The sequence below is a fragment of the Urocitellus parryii genome, chromosome 6 (genome assembly GCF_045843805.1).
Source record: "Urocitellus parryii isolate mUroPar1 chromosome 6, mUroPar1.hap1, whole genome shotgun sequence".
In the NCBI taxonomy this organism is placed as follows: Eukaryota; Metazoa; Chordata; class Mammalia; order Rodentia; family Sciuridae; genus Urocitellus; species Urocitellus parryii.
In genome coordinates, this window is record NC_135536.1 from 65,654,330 (window position 1) to 65,675,518 (window position 21,189).

Genomic DNA, 21,189 nt, shown 5'->3' on the forward strand with positions numbered 1-21,189 from the left:
TTTTGAAATCTTGGAAAACCCCCAAATACAAGTGGTGTAAAAAATCATAATTCATTGAAATTATGAGATAATAAATATGTTATTTTTTAAGCAAGCAAGCTTGTGGTGATTTGTTATATAGCAGTATACAACTATGCAATAGGCAATGTAATTACAGATGTCAAAATTGTTTTAATAATTAATTTTAACCTCTAAACTTATTCATCTTCAGCCAACTGGGCTTCTAAACAGTGCTATATATTAATGAAGTTTCCATTTCTTCACATAACCACTTTCCTCCAGCTTCTCCTCTATCTCTGAAAGGTTCATTATGTTTCTCTTTATTTTTTAACAAAAACTTCATTTCAAATATTGCCTCCTCCAGAAAAAATTTAACAGTCTTACTATTAAGACTTTGCATGTCTATATAATAATATTTTTCAGTTATAGTATCATGATGGAATTCTGAATGTTAATGTTTAACTTCCTTTTCCTTTTGGTTTATAGTGAAAAAGTTTTGAGAAAAATGAAGTTAATAGAAAAGTAGAAATATTCTGTTGCTAATACACCTTCTGTTTGACCAGGAGTAAATAAATGAATGAATTCATGTACGTCACTTCACATTTATGCATGTGTATTATTATAATGTCAACAAGTCTGGAAGAATCATTACTAATTAATTGAAATATATAATCCTTTATATTTGTTATATATATTATTACCAATATCTGATACAATTGTGTAGGCAAGCAAAATGTGCCACTTTAATAATTATTCTTGACAATGCCTAAGTTCTTCTTAAATGAACTTAGTTTTTATTAGTCTTTTCTTTGGGAACCATGTTTTCCCACATTTATTTACACTAACCCACCATTTCAGCCACAAATATTTGTCTCATAAACAGTGAATCAAAATATCCCACCATCTGGTCATACTGATTAGTTTGGGTTGATCAGTGGATAAGTTACAGTTAAGAATAAGAGGTTCTGGTGTACCATTCCACAGTAAGGTGATTATAGATAAAAATAATGTACAGTACATGTCAAGAAGCTACAAGAAAGAACGTTTATGATTTTCACCATAAAAAAGTCATAAATGTTTGAAGAAATATATAGTATATGAAAATATAAATGAAGTTTTTACTCTTCTATGATTTTTTTAAATTTGATAAAGCTCATGGTGCCAGAAAGAAGGGGAGGAAGGAATTATAATAAGTTGGCAACCAACTTCCTGGTTTTATGCAGAAAGCCTGCTAAGACTAAACTCAAGAAAGATAAGAAGAGATAATGGCAGAGGGTGTGAGAAATAAACCCAGTGACATAAAAGCCCAAATCATATTCTCTGAAGTTCTCACAGTTCTTTCTGGGTTCTAAGAGAAGTACTCTTTACATACCTTAACAACTCAAGTCTAGTTTTGCTTTTTAAATTATTTTGAATTAGGTTCTATACACTCTAAAAATGAAGAATCAAGTAAAATGAAAATTGAAGAACCAAGTAAAATGATACACTATTTCATTAAAATTTTTCATTTTCCATTTTCTAAATTTTATTTTATAATTCATAAATAGAGAGTCTATAAATTACTGGGGTACCATGTAATTTTTCAATACATAATAAATTGCATAGAATTTAAATCAGACTATAAGCACATATCTCTCAAACATTTATGATTTCTTTATGATGAAAACTTTAAAAAACCGGAAATACACAGTACATTACTGTTACCTATAGTTAAACCTGCTGTCAACAGCATATTAGAGCTTCTTACTCTTAAGTAACTGTAACTTACTACCTACTTATCAACCTTGACCATCCTTCTCCAACCTCCTCTACCAGCCTTCCCGGGCCTCTGGTGAATACCACTCTACTCTCAACTTCTATGAGATAAATTTTATAGATTTTACATGTGTAATATGATGCCACATTTTTCTTTGGGGGCTTGGCTTGTTTTTATTAAAATAATAATCTCCAGTTCCAAATATGTCATCAAAAGTGAGAGGATTTCCTTCTTTCTCACGGATGAATAGTATTTCATGTATATGTGTATATGCACACAAAATTTACCCATTCATAAGTGCACTTTGATTTCTTCCATTTCTTGATATTATGAATCATGCTTCAATGAAAATAGGATTGATTATGTCTCTTCTACATACTTCTTTTGGATAGATACATACTAGTGAAATTTCAGGATCATCTGTTAGTTCTAACTATTTTTAAATTTTGAGAAATCTCCATGCTGTTTTTCCCAATGGCTATCCTAAAAGGGCTCCCTTTTCTCCACTTTCTGGTCAGCATTACTTATCCTTTTTGATAATAGCCATTCTCACATGGCTGAGGTAATCTCTCATAATGGTTCTTTGATTCATTATACTGAACATTTTTTCATAAACCTTTTGGCCTTTTATGTTTTCTTTTGATAAAAGTCTATTTAGATATACTGCCCACTTAAACCACTGAGTTTTGGGATTTCCTTATGTATTCAGGTTATTGACTTCTTATTACATGTAGTCTTCAAATACTCCTTCCCATTTGGTAGGTTATCAAAACATCGTGCTACTTGTTCCCTTTACTGTGCACAAGCTTTTTTATTTGATACAATCCCACTTATGTAGTTTTGCTTTTGTGGTCTGTGCTTCTGGAATTCTTGTCCAAAAAATTATTGCCCATTTCAATATCCTGAACCATTTCCCGTGTTCTCTTCTAGCAGTTTCATATATTGAGGTCCTACATGTAAGACTTTAAATCTTGTGTTTTTATAACTGGTGAGAGATAGGGGATTCATTTCATCCCTCTACATATGAATATCAAATCTCCCAAGCACCATTTATTGAAAAGACTGTCAATTCTCCAATAGGTGTGTTTTTAGCACCTTTGTCTAAAAAATCAGTTGGCTATGTCTGTATGAGTTTACTTCTAGGCCATCCATCTTGTATCTGTTTTTATGACAATACCACAATGTTTTGATTACAACAGCTTTATAGTATGTACTGAAGTCAGGTAGTATAATGCCTTTTGCTTTTTCTTTTTGCTCAAGATGCCTTTGGCTACTAAGGGTTTTGTGGTGGTTCCCTATAAATTTTAGAATTGAAGAATGTGTAGGACTATATTTAACAATACTGATTCTTCCAATCCATGTACATAGAATATCTTTCCACTTTTTGGCATCCTCTCCATTTTTTTTCATTAATGTTTCATAGTTTTCATTGTAAAGTATATTCCATCCCATTGGTTAAATTTATTCCTAGGTTTTTTTGGTTTGTTTTGTAGCTATTGAAAGTGGATTTGCTTTCTTGATTTCTATTTCAGATAATTCATTATTAGCATATAGCAAACCTACTAATGTTTGTATGTTGGTTTTATATCCTGCAACTTTGCTGAATTCATTTATTATTTCTAATAGTTTATTGGTGGGTAAACTCTTTGGTTTGTGTCTGTTTATGATTATATCATCTGCAAACAATGATAATTTGATTCTTAGTTCCAATTTGGATGCCCTTTATTTCTTTCTGTTGCCTGATTGCTCTGGCTAGTACTTCCAGCAATATACCAAATAAAAGTAGTGACAGTACACTTCCCTTGTCTTGTCCCCAATCTTAGAGAGAAACCTTTCAGTTTTCCCCCATTCAGTATATGTTAGTTTATTATAAATGGCCTTTATTATGTTGAGATATGTTCAGTGAATGTACAATTCATTCAGTGTTTTTATCAAGAAAAAAATGTTGGATTATAGCAAATAGCTTTTCTGCATCTACTGAGACGATCTTAAGGATTTTGTTCTTTACTCTTTTGATCTGATGTCTATTATGTTTACAGATTTGTATATACTAAACCATCCTTGCAACCCTGGCATGGATCTTACTTGAACATAGTGAATACTCTTTTTAATGCAGTGCTGGATTCAGGTTGCTAGAGTTTTATGAATTTTGGAACTATGTTCATCAAGGATACTGAAATGTAGTTTGTTTGTTTGTTATGTCCTTATTTGGTTTGGTTATTAGGGTATTGTTGGCCTTGTAGAATGTGTTTGGAAAATTTTCATCATTTAAAAAAAATAACTTAAGGAAATCTGATATTAGTTCTTTAAATGTTTGGTAGAATTCATCAGTGAAACTATCTTTTCATGAACTTTTCTTTGATAAAAGGCTTTTTGTTACTTTTAGTTATTGGTCTGCTCATGACTCAGTCTTCATAACATGTGTCTAGAAATTTATTCGTGTCCTCTAGGTTATCAATTCGTTGGCATATAATTTTTCATAACAATATCCAATCTTTTCGATTTCTGTGGCATATTTATACTGTTTCTCCTTTTGTCTCTCATTTTTTATTTAGTCTTCTCTCTCAGTCTAGCTTATGATTTCTCTATTTTTTTAAATTTCATTCATCATTTTTGTTAATATCCATTTCATTTATTTCTGCTCTGGTCTTTATTATGTCTTTCCTAATATTAATGTTGGGTTTGATTTGTTTTTGTTTCCCTAGTTCTCAAGTTTTAGCAATGGACTGTTATTATGAGATCTTTCCAATTTTGATGTGGGATTGATTGCTATAAATTTTTCTCTTTTTGTCAGATCTCATGTTTTGGGCATGATGAATTGTCAAGAAGTATTTTTAATTTCATTCCTGACTTCTTCCTTAGCCCACTCACTAGTTGTTCAAAACTAAGTTTTTTAATTTCCATGTTTTTATATAGTTCCCAGAGTTTTTTCTTGTTATTGATTTATAGTTTCATTGCATTGTGGTCCAAAAAAATACTCAATCTGATTTCAATTTTTCAAAAATTCATCAAGTCTTATTTTGTGGCATATTATACAGTATATCCTGAAGAACGTTCCATATGTTGATGAAGAAAAAAATATGTGTTCTTCAGAAGTTGAAAGGAATATTCTGCAGATGTCTGGTAGGTTTATTTGGTCTTTGCTGATTTTCTGTCTGGATGATCTACCCATTATTGAAAGTAGGTGGTAAAGTCCACAACTATTACTATATTGGAGTCAATCTTTCCCATTAGGTTTATTAATATTTGTTTCATTTCTTTGGGTACTACAATATTGGTTGCACATGTATTTAGAATTGTTATTTCCATCTGATAAACTGACCCTTCATTATTTCTAATGACCTTCCTTTTTTCTTTTTATTGCTTTTGATTTAAAGTTTGTTACATCTGATATAGGTATGCTACTCATGATTAATTTTGGTTTCCATTTGCACAGAATATCTTACTCCATTTCTTCACTTCGGGTCTATGTGTGACCTCAGAATTGAAATGAGTCTCTAGTAAGCAACACTCTGTCTTTTTTAAGTGGAGAATTTAATTCATTTACGTTTAAGATAGTTATATTGATAGGTAGGTTCTTACTACAGCCACTTAATAAAAATTCTTCTATTTTTGGGGGGGTTGGGGGAATTCCTTACTTTTTAAATTTTTTTCAGATCCTCTGTGTTAAGTAATTTACTCTAGTACTGTATTCTGATTCCTATTGTTTTTGGTTTGTCTAGTATTTTTCCTTTGTGGTTACCATGAAGATTACAATAAACATCATTTTATTATAACATGCTATTTTTGAAATTATAGCAACTTAATATGATCATGAAGAATAGAAACAAAAGAACAAGAGAAAACGTACCAATAAGAAAACAATATTTGCACTCCCTGTCTTCTCACATTGTTTAATTTCTTATATCCTATTTGACATCTTTCTATATTACCTCTCTCCCAATACACTAATATAATAATTACTATTTTTATTATTGTATTTTAGACTCCATGCTAAAGATATGAATAATTAATCACAATGCTTATATAAACAGATCCTTTTTAATTTGTGTAATTACTCTTACCAGTGACTTTTATAGCTTTTTTTGAGGGGGGGGATATCTTTATCTCTTCCTCATTTCGAAAGGATAGCTTTTCTGACTACAGTATTCTTGGTTGACAGCTTCCCACTTCTCTCCTTCCAAACCTCCCCTTGCCTGAAATATCATGAAAATCTCATGCCACTCTATCCTGGTCTATAAGGTTTCTTTTGAGAAGTTCCCTGTCTAGTGAATTGGGACACCTGTCTGTATTATTTCTTTTTCCTTGAAGCACTGAGAATCTTCTCTTTCACCTCTGAGAGATTGATTCCAAGTTGGGGTAGATTCAATTGAGTTAAATCTGACTATTGACTTCTGAATTCCCTCTACCTGGATATTTGTATCCTTCCCTACATTATTTGTTATTATTCTCTATATTATTTCTTTCCTTTTATTAATGTTGGGTTTAATTTGTTCTTGTTTTTCTAGTTCTGTGAGATGCAACACTAGAATATTTATATGAGACCTCTTACTTTTTGAGGTGAGATTCTTATAAACTTTCTTCTTAGTCCTCTATTTTTTGAAATAATAACAGAAAACTTATTATTTGTTTGGATGCACTTTCTACCTGTTTGACATTCAAATCCTTCTTGAACTGCAACCCAAATATTTGCTCTTATACTACTGAACAAAAGTTCACATAAGCTTTCTTCATTAATTTTCTTTTCCAACTGTATAATTTCAAATGGAGTATCAAGTTCACTAACTTTGTCTTCTGTTTCATCTATCCTGCTATTGATGCCTTCTATCAAGTTTTAGTTTCACTGAGTATATTTTTCAGCTCAAGGTTTTGTTTGCTTTTAAAAAACTGTTTCCATCTCCTTGATAAGATTCTTTATTAGAGTATTGCATTGTTTCTGGTTTTTTTGTTTCAGACTCATTGAGTTTCCTTAAAAAGAGTTGTTTTAAAATCTCCACGTGTTCTCCCATACTGAATATTATCTGGTCAGTTTCTGGAAATTATTCTGAGTATTAGGTGAGGTAATTGTTTCTTGAAAGCTCTTAAAACTTGCAGAGAAGAGATGGCATCCAGGCATTGAAGTATTGGGTATTTATTCCAGTCTTGATAATCTGGCTTTGTTTGTGCTTATCATTCCAAAAGTTCTAAACAAGATTCTTATGATCTCTGGAACTGTAGTAACTTCCACTATTCCATCAGCACTGGATGGTGTCCAGGTCCAGATTTGCCTGTTTTTGGTGTGTTGTTACTGTTCTAGCACTAGAGGGCAATCCAAGTCCGGGTTTGTACAAGTATATATTGATGTGCTATTCAAAAAGAAACAGAAGCGTTACCTATAAAACATAGTCTATCCCTACAAGCCTTCTCCCTGGGGTTGCAGTTGGTCCTGTCCACAGTTACCACTTTGTATCATGCACTACAGGATTCTGCCTATGGATGTACCCGCCAAAGGTTCCTATGTCATACCTATAACTAACAATGCTGTCAAGTTGCCTCACCCTGAGCCCACAGCCTGCCAAGACCAATACAGCACTGTTAAAGGAAACACATTGGTATGAACTACCTATTGCTAAGATAGACTAATGGCCCAAGAACACTGCAACCAACTTAATTGGGACTATATGTCTTAGAACTTCTGGCACTACAGCTATTCCAGAGGTCTGTACTCAGGCAGGTCTGGGAAGGGTGCTGTTAGAATCTATTCAATGTTAGGTTTCACGAACCTAGTTCTATTTTCCAGGGAAAAGTCTTTCAGGTATTACCTTGACCAACCCCCAATGAATACATTAAAGTAGTCTCTTGGCCATGCAAGCTAATGCTTAGCTGGGTTACACCTGAATTTCATAGTCACAGGGGCCCACACAGTCTCACAAGAAGGATGAGTGTGTTCCAGGCCCACTTCAAGGCTATAAATAATGCAGGCCAAAATTCCAGTCTTTCCCAACACAGCTCACGTCTCCACCTGATGCCAGGTCTTATCTAGAGGCATGATTTGTCTGTTAGTCCTAGCCTGTGAACCAGGCCTTCAGTTTCTAGACAATTCTAAGTATTAACCACAACAAGCCTTACACTGGGCTTCAAGACATCTGTGCTAGTTAGTTTTCATACACTATTCCCCAGCAGCTATAGGAGTCTTGTTCCCCACTCTGCCTCATATATTTGGAGGAGAGGAGATTGTTGCAGTCAATTGCCTGGCCTTACATAGTTCAAACAGGTCAACCCATAGGTATTAGGCTGGGGGCAGAGGTCATAGAGCTTTGCTAAGCAGGGTATCATTGTGGCAGGTCTAGTACTATGATTCAAGAATAAGGTCTGGATTTAATTCTTTCTCCTACAGCAAGAAGGAGACATCTGTCTCCACTGCTTATGGTTGGAGGAGAGGTCACACAAACAATTCTCTCCTTGCTTTCTTCATCATATCATTTTATTTTGTTATATTAAAAGCAGGCACGATTGTTTCTCATCTGATGCAAGGATCTTTGTCAACCATCTTGCTCTCCCACCTTATTTCATTTAAATGTTTAAAGATTGAATTGTCTATCTATATGACTCAGGCACAAATATTAGATATTATCCATCTTCAATCATATTTCCTTAATCATAGGAACTATGTCTGTTTTATGCTAATCACTAAATATGTAAAGCATCACATACTACTTTTTAACATAAATTTTAAAGTGAATAATCCATTTGAAATTAAACATATACTCTCAGGAGTAGGGGAAAATGAACGAGTTTTCTAAAAGTACTATTATGTCTTTTGGTTTGTTGTGCTAACATAGTATAACAACACCATAGCACCAACCAAGATTAAACTGTATTGTACCAATATGCCTTATAAACCAAAATATGTAATTCATCAAATTAAAAAGAAAACAATTAAAAATAATAAAATTTTATGCTTCGAAGACAACTTTGATAGCTCTTCTAGATTTAGCAGAAATACTGGAAGCAGGGCAAAGTAAAAAAACATCAATAGTGTTTGAAAGTATTATCTACAGGAAAACAAAGGATAAGAATGCAAAAACACTTCTGTTTTGTTTAATAGATAATAAAGGCCTCAAATATACTCTAAAAATAAAATGTTATAAATAGTTCATAAAAAAAACATTAACTAAATTCATCTACATGAGAATGTAATGCCCTATGGAAAATAACCCCTTTAGAAACCACTGTTTATCCTCTCCTGACTGTCATTTTTAAGAAATTCAATTCACCATAGCAACCTGCCTTAACACCAGCAGATAAGTACAAGCTATATTTAGTGATGATTGCTTTTCAGACAGAAATCCTGCCTTTCCTTCATATTTAATGCCATGATCCAAGGGACTGAAATATCATTTAATCAGACTGTTGTATGATGACAAGTATACTCAGGGGGATGAGGCTGTGTTTCACAACGATCAAAAGAATAAAGATTCCATTGAGTGGTAAAATTTGTAATGTACACAAAGGAAAATAAAATATCCATAAATATAACTATATAATTTTGCCTTTTTTCTTTAAATTGTTATTCTTTAATTGCTAATATATGACATAATATATTTTAATTAGCAGGTTGCTACTGTTGTTTTTTAATCAGTGCACTGCACTTCCAAGCTGGTATCAATTAATCAAAGAAATTTTCTTTCCAGAAAAGTAAGGGGGCTGGTGATCTTATGAAAATCAAAGGGAAATCAGTAGAATAGAGAAGTAGAACCATGGGGAGGAAAGGAGAGAAGGAAAAGCGAAATACTAGAGAATAATATTGGCCAAACTATATTGTTATATAGTGAGCATGCAGGAATATGTACCAAATCCCACCATTACATACAAGTATAATGAGCCAATAAAAAATATGGGGCAAAAAGAATTTTTTCCAAAAAGCAATCTTTATAGGTGAGTTATAAAACAAAAATACCACTATATAGAGGAGTTATAATAAGAATAGCAGCAGAGCAAAAATGAAAGAAAAACAATACAAAACTGGAAAGATAAATTTATTAAAATGCTATGGTTACAAAATTACTATGGATTTAATTGTGCTTTTAATATTCTTTGCAATAACAGTGAAGAGAATTTCTGTATTGAACTGACAGTTTTATATAGTTTGTTTCAGAATATAAAACAGTATTATAACAATCAAAAAAACCCACCTGTTTCCTCCTTTACTTTCTAAAAGAGGTGCATCGAAGTCATTATTAAAGACAAGATAAAAAAAGGTAAAGTTCAATTAAAAATACCAAGAATAGGGCTGGGGTTGTGGCTCACCACCTAGAACAGGTGAGGCACTGGGTTCAATCCTCAGCACCACATACAGATAAATAAATAAAAGTATTGTGTCCAAAATATTTTCAAAAATACCAAGAACACATACTGGATTCTTGGGTCATAATTCTTTAATGTACTATTTTAGTTTAGATGAACACAATACCTTTATTTTATTTATTTTTATGTGGTGCTGAAAATCAAACCCAGTGCCTCACATATGCTAGGCAAGCACTTTACCACTGAGCCACAATCTCAGCCGGGGTCATAATCTTATACCCATTAGAATAGCTATTATCGAAAATAAATTATAGCAGTGTCAGTGAGAATGTAAAAAAAGAAACTGGAACCCTAATATATTAATTGTGGGAATGTAAAAAATGTAAAAAAAAATGTGCAGTTGCTATAAAAAATAATTATGATGGTTCTTCAAAAAATTAAAATAACAAAAGATGATTCAGCAATTCCACTTCTGGATATATATACAAATGACCTATTTGTACATTTATGTTCATAGGAACATTACTCCCAACAGCCAAAAGGTAAAAGCTATATAAGTGTTCACTGATGGATAAACAAAATGTGGCATATACATGCAATGGAAAAATTTCCCTATTTGACTCAAAGGAAAATTACTAATATGCTTTATTCTGGATTATACTTCCAGTATTCTGAGATGGCCAATTCTTCCATGCATTAAACAACTTTTCCTCTGTCAAACACAACACATACCTAAAATGGTCACACCTAAGATAGTCCTTAATTTTTAAAAAAATCTTAGTAAATTAAACACATCCACATACATGACATAAAATCAGCTATAACACCCACCCAAAACAGTTGTATGGGCATCATATATAGTCCCAACAAATTTTTATAGTTCTTCTCTTGTATGTTTTCTTTTATCTAAGTTTAAATAACTATTCCAATAAAAATAAACAACAAGGAATCTAAAACACAAATATGATAAGATGCTTTGAGTCTTATCTGCAGCATATATTCAAAGGGATTTAAAAGTATTGAGAATTTAAGAATCATCTCCATAGAAAATACAACTGTATATAATTTAAAACAAATAATATAATTTAAATATTTTACAGTATGTATTTTGTAAATAGTAGTCATCTCTCCAGAAGAAATGTTATAAATTATTTTTATACCTTAAATAGTGTACATTTCTATACTTAAAGAGAAGAAATAATAATATCATGGTAATAATGACTTCTTGTTTGGATGAAAATTATGTAAACTTACATGTTTTTAATATGTGATGACATCAAGATAAACTTGACAACACATTTCAATATCCTACTGAGAAACCACAACAGTAAGAATATGTATAACACAACACAAACTAATAAATTATACATATAGCAAGGGAAATCAACTTTAAAATATTCATAACCATAAACAGAAGATAAGCTATAAAAATAGTCATTTATTTTGAAATTTAGCATGCATGCAAATTATTAATTCAAATAAAACCTTAAGCAGTATAATTTTTCAAAACAGTCTCTGATTATCCTCTGTATGTCTCTGGTGGTATTTCTTTTTCATTATGAATTTTAATAATTCAAGTTTTTTCACCTAATTCTTTTGGTTAGTTTGGGTAAGGGTTTATCAATTTCATTTATTTTTTTTTCAAAGAACCAAATTGTTGTTTTCAAACAACCAGCAATTTCTTGAATTTTTTTTGTCTCAATCATTGATTTTGACTGTTAATCAGCTAAAAGTGAATGTCAAGTTTCTCTTCTTTGTCTTAGACTTAACAGTTATAGGATTGTAATAGAAGCATCCATATGGTCTTACCTTTAACCCTTACAGGCTTGTGAAAGAAGCATGTATTCTCAGAAACTGAAAAAACTCATCAGATACCCACTTCTCCTCAACCTTGCCAAAAGCCACATTCGGCTCCCATAATTACAACAGATCCAAAGTTACTTGCAAAACCAGGAAGTCTTGCTTAGAAATTCACAACTTACTAAATATCTGTTCTCCCATGTTTATCATGTTTGCCCAATAGCTCACTCAGTTCATTCAAGTCTAGTAATTTGTTCTATTACAGTGGAAGCAAAATTTGGGGATAGGTATTATAGGTTAGAAAAAATACAGAGTACCTATCATTATGCCATTAGCTTGAAACAGATTTATAGTATGAAATAATTTAAATTTTGCCCTTTTGATCTGCCTTCAGGTAGTAAGGACCACATCTAGCTCAGACTACTTTTGGTGTAAACATCATTTATTTGTTTATGTATGTGTGGATACACACATACGTATATGAGTAAACACATATGTACATATATACATACACACACATATATACAAATAAATGATTCAATTTTATTTCTATACTTTGTTCATAGAAATTCTGTACCTGATGACTTGTCTGATTAAGATACTGAACATACTGCTCTGAGTATTAATATTATCCAAGCCTGAGTTTTTTTCAGTCCCACTATTTCCTCCACTGTTATTCTCTTGTGAGTCTCCTGGAGACAACATATTGTCATGTCTTATTTTTAAATCTAATCTGCCAGTCTATTCCTTTTGACACAAGTGTAGGACATTTACATTCAATGTTACTATTGAGAAATGATTTTTTATTCCATCATTTTCATTTATTCCTAGTTTTTAATTTGTATTATTTTTTCCTTTGATTGACTATTCTTCTAGTTTAGTTCCTCCTTCTGCTGTTTTTCACTTTTACTTTTCATTTCTTCTTCATGAAATAGTTTTATAATGTAGGCTTTTCAATTATGAATTCCTTTAAGTTTCTTTTTTATCATGGATGGTTCTTATTTCATCTTTAGTTTTACTGGGGATAGCATTCTCAGTTGACATCCATTTTCTTTACAGCTTGGTATTATTCCAAGTCCTCCTAACATTTAGGGTTGGGTTCCTAAAATCTGCTGAGAGCTACATTGGTTTAGCTCTAAATATGACTGGCTATTTTTCTCTAGCAGCCTTTAAAATTGTATCCTTATTCTGTATGTTAGGCATTTTCACAATAATATGCCTAACATAATGGTGGGGTCTGTTCTAATTTTGTGAATTTGGTTCCTATAAGCCTCCTGTTTACTTTTCCACTTCATTCTTAAGATTTGGGAATTTTTCTGATAATATTTCACTTAGAAGATTGTGCCATGCATTCCTTTGGTTTGTATCTCTGAGCCTTCATCTCTCCCAATAAATCTTAAATTTGGTCTTTTCATGTTATCCAGTATTTTCAGAATTTCCGCTCATGGTATCTTAACATATTTTCTCCGTGATCAACTTTATTTTCAACATCACTTATTCTGTCTTCCTTGCATAAAGCTCTATCTTCTGAGTTGTATAGTCTGCTGGTGATACTTTCCATTGAATTTTTAATTTGGTTTATTGATTTCTTCATTTCGAGCATTTCTGCTTCATTTTCAGAATCTTTATCTCTTCATTGAAGTGATTTTTCCCTTCCTGTATTTTCTCTTTGATTTCACTCCTTACATCATCCTTTACCTCATATATCAATTTAACTCTGAACTTTCAAACCTTCTCTGATATTTCTTCCACTGTAGTGTTGACGGATTCTGTTATTGAAGTATTTTGGTTTGTTTGGGGTTGTTTGTTTCATTGCTATTTCACATTGTTTGCATGTCTACCCATTATCAGTATCAGTCTGAGTTGCAAGAGTTTCAACCATATAACCTCATAGTGTCCCTGAACGTATCTAGTACTTCATGGTTTGGGAGGAAAAAGTAATAATGATATCCAATTTAAACAATATACAGCATTAAACCAAACAGTTCCTAGTATGACATCTACAATAGTAATTGACACAATAAACAGAAATGATGTGATCAGTTATTGCCCATAGTAAAAACAGTAAGTTTGCAAAAGGTTTTACAATTTCAAAGAGTGAACAGGAAGAGAACAGATAGATATAAGATGGTTATGAGGGAGGAGGAGAGAAAATAATTAAAAAATGAAAGGAGAAGTGGAAGACAGAAGAAAAGAATTTGGCTTTTAGCAAAAGAAAAGAGAAGTAGAATGAAGATAAACAAACAAGTAAAAACAACATGAAACAAAACCAAAATGTATACTAATCAAAAAACCTAGTCATGAAAAATCACTTACTTCAAAAAATGCTAGACATATATGAATGTGTATAAATGTCTATGGAACCATTCAGGAGAGTCAATAAAATAAATAAATAAATAGATTTAGTAAGAAAGTAAATAAGTAAGTAAGGCTATTGATGAAAAATTAAGGAATTCCTTCCACTGTGGTGTTCAAAAATAGTCAGTGCTAACACATGCTAGTTGTTTGTTCCAAGTTCTAAAATTCCAATGCCATGTAGAGTTTCATAATACAGAAAATTAAACTAGATCCAATATGTTTGAGTATATATGGTTATTATATATAAAACTTATTCGTGTTTCTAGCTGTAAATACAAATAAATATTTAAAATATATTCAATGAAGCTTTAAATTGATATGAACAAATTTGATCTCACTTTTCCAAGCAAATCATTTTTCCTGTCCACTATTTACTATCACATTAGAAAGATAACATCAGCCAAAAAATCTGCTTCTTGAAAGTTAAGTTTATGATGACATAATTCCATCTTCTGAAATCTCTTCTATTCCTAAAAAGAATCTATTCCATCCAGTTTTACTACATGTAAAACAAATTATTCAAAAAGAAGAAACTACTGAGCCATAAAATATTTCTCAGTTATAATTCTTTTAAAAAGTTAACACCAATAATAAAGTTTTAAATTATACTTAGTATTAAAAAGCAAATACTCACAAAGAAGGATCTTGTACAAGATCTTTGAGATTTATCCCACTGCGGTCTTCTGCAAGATTCCTGAAGCAACTATCACTCACTACATAGAAAAGAGAAGAAAAACGAAGATTAATATTTTATTACATTTCATTTAAGCTACTACTGACAAAAATAATTTTAAAATGAAAATTGGCCTTTAAATTTTTTTTCCAAACTTCAATATTCACTATATTTCAGGATGGGTAGATTAAGTAGCAAATGTTAATTTTAAGTAAATAAGTCAACATTTCAATAACTACTAATTTAAGTACACAGACCATATATAAATATAAGATGTAAAATAATGCACATGTTTGTTTAAAACCCCCATAAAACCTCACTGATGTGTGTGGACTGGTATGACAGACAGAATCTACCAGAGCCAAAAAATACAAAAGTTTTGGAAGCTGATTAGCAATTCTAAATATCTAATTTAAGATTTTTAAAAACTAACATTCATAAAAACTAACATTCTACTATTCCATTATAAACAACACTTATTATATACAATAAAAATTACAAATATGACAAAGAGAAAAGTCTAACCAATAATCAAGAGACAAAGAATAACTCCAAGGAGATCCACAAATGAGTCAGAAAACTTTAAGAAAATTATTTAACATAAGTTACAGAAAATAGAAAAAAAAAACTGTTCACACTAAGTGAGAACATAGAACTTCAATAAAGAATTAAAATCAATGAAAAAACTAGTAATTTTAGAAATAAAAAATAGAACATGAAATTAAGAATTTGGCAGGCAAGTTTCATAGATATTTCAACACAACAAAAGACAGGATTAGTGAACTTGAAGATAAATGAGCTGAAAATGTGCAAACTGACAGAGCAAGAGAAAATGTGAAACAACAGAGCACAAAAGATGTGGGAATCAAACAATCAAATGTATTAAGAGTCATAACAAAGTGAAAGGAAAGAATGAAAGGAGAACCATCAGAAATAATTAAAAATTACTGTAAATATACCAAAATTGATTCAATATATTAAGTAGCCTTAGGAAGTATAGCTAATACCACATTAAGAAAAGTCAAAGAAAGGGTTGGGGATGTAGCTAGGTGGGAGAGCACTTGCCTAGCATATCCAGGGTCCTGGGTTTCATTCACAGAACCTTAACATAACAATAAAAACAGCAGTACCAGCATCAACAACAACAAAATAAAATAGAAAAAATAAGAGAAAACCACAACTAGAAGTTAAAAATGACAAAAATTAGCCAGGCATGGTGGAGGGTATCTATCATCCCAGCGGCTCAGGAGGCTGAGACAGAAAGACTTCAAGGCCAGCCTCAGGAAATTATCCAGGCTGTAAGCAACTCAGCAAGACCCAGTCTCTAAACAAAATACAAGAAGAGGCTGGAGATATGCATCAGTGGTTAAGTGCCCCTGGGTTTAATCCCCAGTAACAACAAACAAAACCTAAACTAAGTATTCAAATAGAAACTGTGGAATCCAGAAAACAAGGTAAATTATCAATGCTGGAGAAAAACTACATATCTAAAAGTCCATACATAGGTTGCCAAAATATCCATCAAAAACAGAGGTTAGAGGGGAAGGGAGGGGCATGGGGTTATTAATGATAGTGATGTGATGATCATTATTATCCACAGTACAGGTATGAATACACAAATTGGTGTTAATATACTTTGTATACAACCAGGGATATGAAAAATTATGCTCTATATGTGTAATAAGAATTGTAATGCATTCCACTGTCATATATAAATAAAAAATAAAAAACAGAGGCAAACAAAAACTAATATACACATACAAAACTTTTTCTCATTATTAGCATAAAAATAGTGATTATTTTCAATTACAACTTAAGGGTTGCAACTGAAATATACATAAGAAAAAAGAAGAACACTTTTAGTGTCCATTCAAAGACATAATATTACATTTTTATTTATATTTTATATAACTTTTATTGGACCCTTAAAATTACAAGTTTTATGTTCTCAAAATCTAGATATGCCATTGATATAAATGATTTATACATATAAACAATTTTTCATTAAAAATTGGAAAGTGGAAAAGTTAGGATTCATTCCTTACTAATTGTAATAAAATATTCTTTTCATTGTGTTTGTAATCAGAAGAGTAATTTAGGTTAATATATAATTTTCAAACTATGTTTACTAGACACTGAGCCCAAATTGTTGATTTGTTGCAAATTTTCTGATTTTCCAAAATTGAACAGAAATCTCTTTACTATTTCCACAGCAGCAACATAAATGAATGAATGAATGAATGAATGAATGAATGTTGCACGCTATAAGACTATAAGAAAAGTTGTTTTCCAGCTGAGTTTAACCAAAATTGAAGGTATATTTTATACCATAAATTTGTTTTCATACTGTTTCTTGCCCATCTTGCCAAGGAGAACAGCTTAGTTATAAACTTCAGAGCTTGGGAGTTTGAGAGTTTGGGAGGCTTAATTAAAATGGAATAAACTTTTGGTCTTTTTTTTTTTAAGAGAGAGAGAGAGAGAATTTTTTAATGTTTATTTTTTAGTTTTTGGTGGATACCAACATCTTTATTTTATTTTTATGTGGTGGTGAGGATCGAATCCAGTGCCCTGTGCATGCCAGGCGATCGCACTGCTGCTTGAGCCACATCCCCAGCCCAACCTTTGGTCTTTTAATGACATTCTAGTCAGCTATATGTAAAACAACTTCTGCTAAGGAAGACATTTTTCTAAATACAAGTCGCATCCAAATTTTCAGTCAGAATCAGAACAAGAAATCTAAAAAAAAATTCTGAAACTTTGGTTTCCTACTAAATAAATTTATCATTTCTAGTTCAGATTTGTCATCAATGCAAAGGATTTTGATTTTGAATCATAATTTTTAAAAAAAACACTACAATTTAAGAAGCTAGTGACTGTGTTTTCATGTCTAAACCACATCAAAATCAATCATTTTTTGGTTATTAAATTTTTCTGTTTTTCTTTCTTCAGTGTATGACACCTACTAGAATTACTAAGAACTTAGCTCCACTGATTAATAAAAATTATGCATTATGCCATCACGTAAGTCACACAAAACAGGAGAAATGGCACTAGAGCATGTAGTCAAAATGAACAGTACTAATACAAAAATTTTAATAAACTTGTATCCCAACCTGGTTCATGTCATAATTAGCTTTGACAGAAGAATGGAAAATTCCTTGAGATACTCCATTTAAAAAATCCTAAGTAAAATTCTTAACTAGCTATTTTGCTATAAATGTCCATCCTTCTGATCTATAGTCATGAGTTGATATCGATATACTAAGCAGTTCACATTAATTATCTCTCTTAATTGACACAATCATACAGTGTTAATACTACATGTATTCTCATTTTACAAAGGAGAAAACTGAAGCATGGAGAGATTAAGCATTTCACTACTGATCAAACAGCTAATAACAGCAGTTATTAGGAGATCCCAAGCCCTGTAACTTGAGTCTACAATCTTAATCACTATGTCATACTGACATAGTCCTCATATATATCTCATTATTTTGGATTGCCATGCATTTCTATAACTATATAATATTAAAATTTATTTAATGAAAATTTATCATTTTAATAAATGCCATTCCAAAGCATTATTCAATAAATGCAGATTTTTATAGGTGGAATAAACAACAGGAATCTTTCAGTCAAATGATTTGGTAAGAATGCTACATGATATCTCATGGGTTCTACGGAAAAATCAATGGTATTCCTTCCCCCTTTCCAGCCAAACAGCTCTGTTTTTATTTGTTTTATATATTAGAATGCCTTAAAAGATTTTACTTTAGGAAATTTTAATAATGAAATTTGATACAAACTGAGATACACACTCACATCAAAACAACATTAAGTTCTACCCTCTCTATTCTATTATTTATTCATGTATTTATTCATTTTTGTGCAGGGTATTGAACCCAGGAGCACTCAACCACTGGGTCACATTTCCAGCCCTTTTTAACATTTTATATAGAGACAGGGTCTCACTGAGTTACTTAGTACCTCACTAATTTCTGAGGCTAGCTTTAAACTCAGGATCCTCCTGCCTCAGCTGTCCCCGCAGCTGGGATTACAAGCATGCACCATTGTTCCCGGATACCCTCCCTTAATTTATAAATGAAAATGATGGTTTATCTATTATCAGCAAGAATTGGCACTCAAACTTATGAAATTCTTGGACATATTTATAAAATAGACCATTTAGGAGGGATCTAAACTAACAATAAGGATTTTTCTCTGTATATACTCATCTTTCTAGTCTAGAGTCAAGGCATTAGTTGATATTCATTATGTCCTAAACACTGCAACTATAATGTACTATTATTTATAACCAACGGATTTTTGATTAAATCTTTATATTGCGTTTATGGATTATCCCCCATCAGATTATCTCTTTCTCTTTTCAGTGAAACGGACTGAACCCAGGAATATTGTGCATGCCCAGATTTTGTGTCCTTTACCACTAAGCTACATCCCTAGCCCCTCTTTCTTTATAGATGCCATTAATATCCTACCTTTCTATAATCAGGAAGGATTTTTCTGTAGTAAGAGAATTACTATCTTTAAAAGTTCATGTTTAAAATACTATATGGGAGGATCTAAGCACAATATTTACAATCCTGAGTAGACAATACTGTCTCATGTTTATGACCATGAAAATAAAGCACTTAACAATTTGAAAATTGCTAAGGAGTCAGTAAAAATGAATCAATAACTTATTTATTATTTAGCTTCTAAATATTCAATGAAATAAAACTCAAAAGGAAGAAATGACCCCGTAAAAGCAACTGACAATTTTTAAATATAAATTTACACTATAGATTTCAACAAATTTATCCAAAACACTTCCGGTTCTAAGCGTTTCAGATAAGAGATGCTCAATCTATATTTCTCTTCCACATCTAAATCCAAACACTTTCAATCTAGTATAAGAAAAGTTCACTTAAATCCTCTACTAAAGAGTATGAACTAAATATGAAGAATTATTAGTGAACAAACTGAATTGGGTACATAAATAAATAAGAGAGGACTTTTACTTTCTGTAAGAAGCATAAAAGTTACCATTCAGCCTTAACCACAAGGAAACAGTCAACCAAACTGAAAAACCAACAACTTCTCTTAGATTCATAAGAGAAGTGAGGTCACAGCAAACTACTGCTCTCACAACTAGGGAGTCCAACAGACAGATCATTTACCACTATAGAAATCCAGGAAAAAATTCTCCACAGAAACTAATACAGCAGTAAAAGAACCTGAATTATACTTGATAAATGCTGATATTTTGGTGTTAACAAGTCTGAAAGTCAAAAGCTCTAGGAGGAGCCAGTTGTGCATATCAGACACACAAAACCACAACCTGATGAATTTTACCTTCAGGAGCACAACCAGATTCTTATAAATAAATATCAGATAAATTGTCTTGAGAATCCACCAGTGGGAGGGGTAAAAGGAAACATTTTAAAATATGGCAGACCACACTTCTTTACAACAAGGTCTGCATACAGAAAAATATTATTCAAGGAGAGCATAATTTGCTAGGATTTTATCATGTGTTAAATAAAATGTGAGAAGGAAAATGTACACAATTATAGCCAATTCTAACCACCCTGTCCCAACCAAGCTGTTAAAAATTGAAAAATACTTGCAAATTTATAAGTCTAGAATAAAAAAGTGAGTAAAAGACAGACCAAACCACAGGACTGTAGAATATTTTCCTTCTACCCACAATTTACCACCACATTACTAGAAGCCAATGACAGGAATTCCTTTTACAAAGCAGATCATAACTGTCTATATAAAAAAAATTACAAGGCATACTAAAAGGTAAAAAGAAAAAAACACAAAACAAAATGAAAAAATAGAGCAAGCATTAGAACCAGACATGACAGGAATACTGAGTTATCAGATCGAATTTTAATTAACTATAGTTATAATCTAAGGGCCCTAATGGATAAGGCAGACAGCAATGAAAGAACAGACAGGCAATGTAAGCAGAGAGATGGAAATCCTAAGAAAGAATCAAAAAGGAATGTGACAGATTTTAAAATGAAATTGTAATAGGAAGAATGTCTTTGGTGAACCTATTAATAGACTGGACAAAGGTTAAAAAAAAATCTCTGAGCTCAAAGACAAATCAGAATAACCTCCAAAACGACAAAGGAGAGAAAACAAACACTTATTTAAAAAGCAAAAAAAGAAAAATAGAACTTAACATCCAAGAACCAAGGGACAACTACCAAAGTTAGGAATGTATATGGAATACAGTGGGATAGAAAAAAATACTTGAAGCAATAATAAGTTATAATTTTAAACAAACCATCAAAATGCAAAT

General features: G+C 31.6%; 1 protein-coding gene across 5 annotated transcripts in view; it reads right to left on the minus strand.

Moving 5' to 3' along the window:
• Gphn (gephyrin) overlaps window positions 1-21,189 on the minus strand; it is a 602,355-nt gene that overhangs the window by 450,210 nt on the left and 130,956 nt on the right. For all 5 annotated transcript variants that reach the window (XM_077799519.1, XM_026385121.2, XM_026385119.2 and 2 more), the window contains exon 2: window positions 14,835-14,913. In XM_077799519.1, coding sequence (XP_077655645.1) covers window positions 14,835-14,913 — 79 coding nt within the window. The remainder of the gene's footprint in view (window positions 1-14,834; window positions 14,914-21,189) is intronic.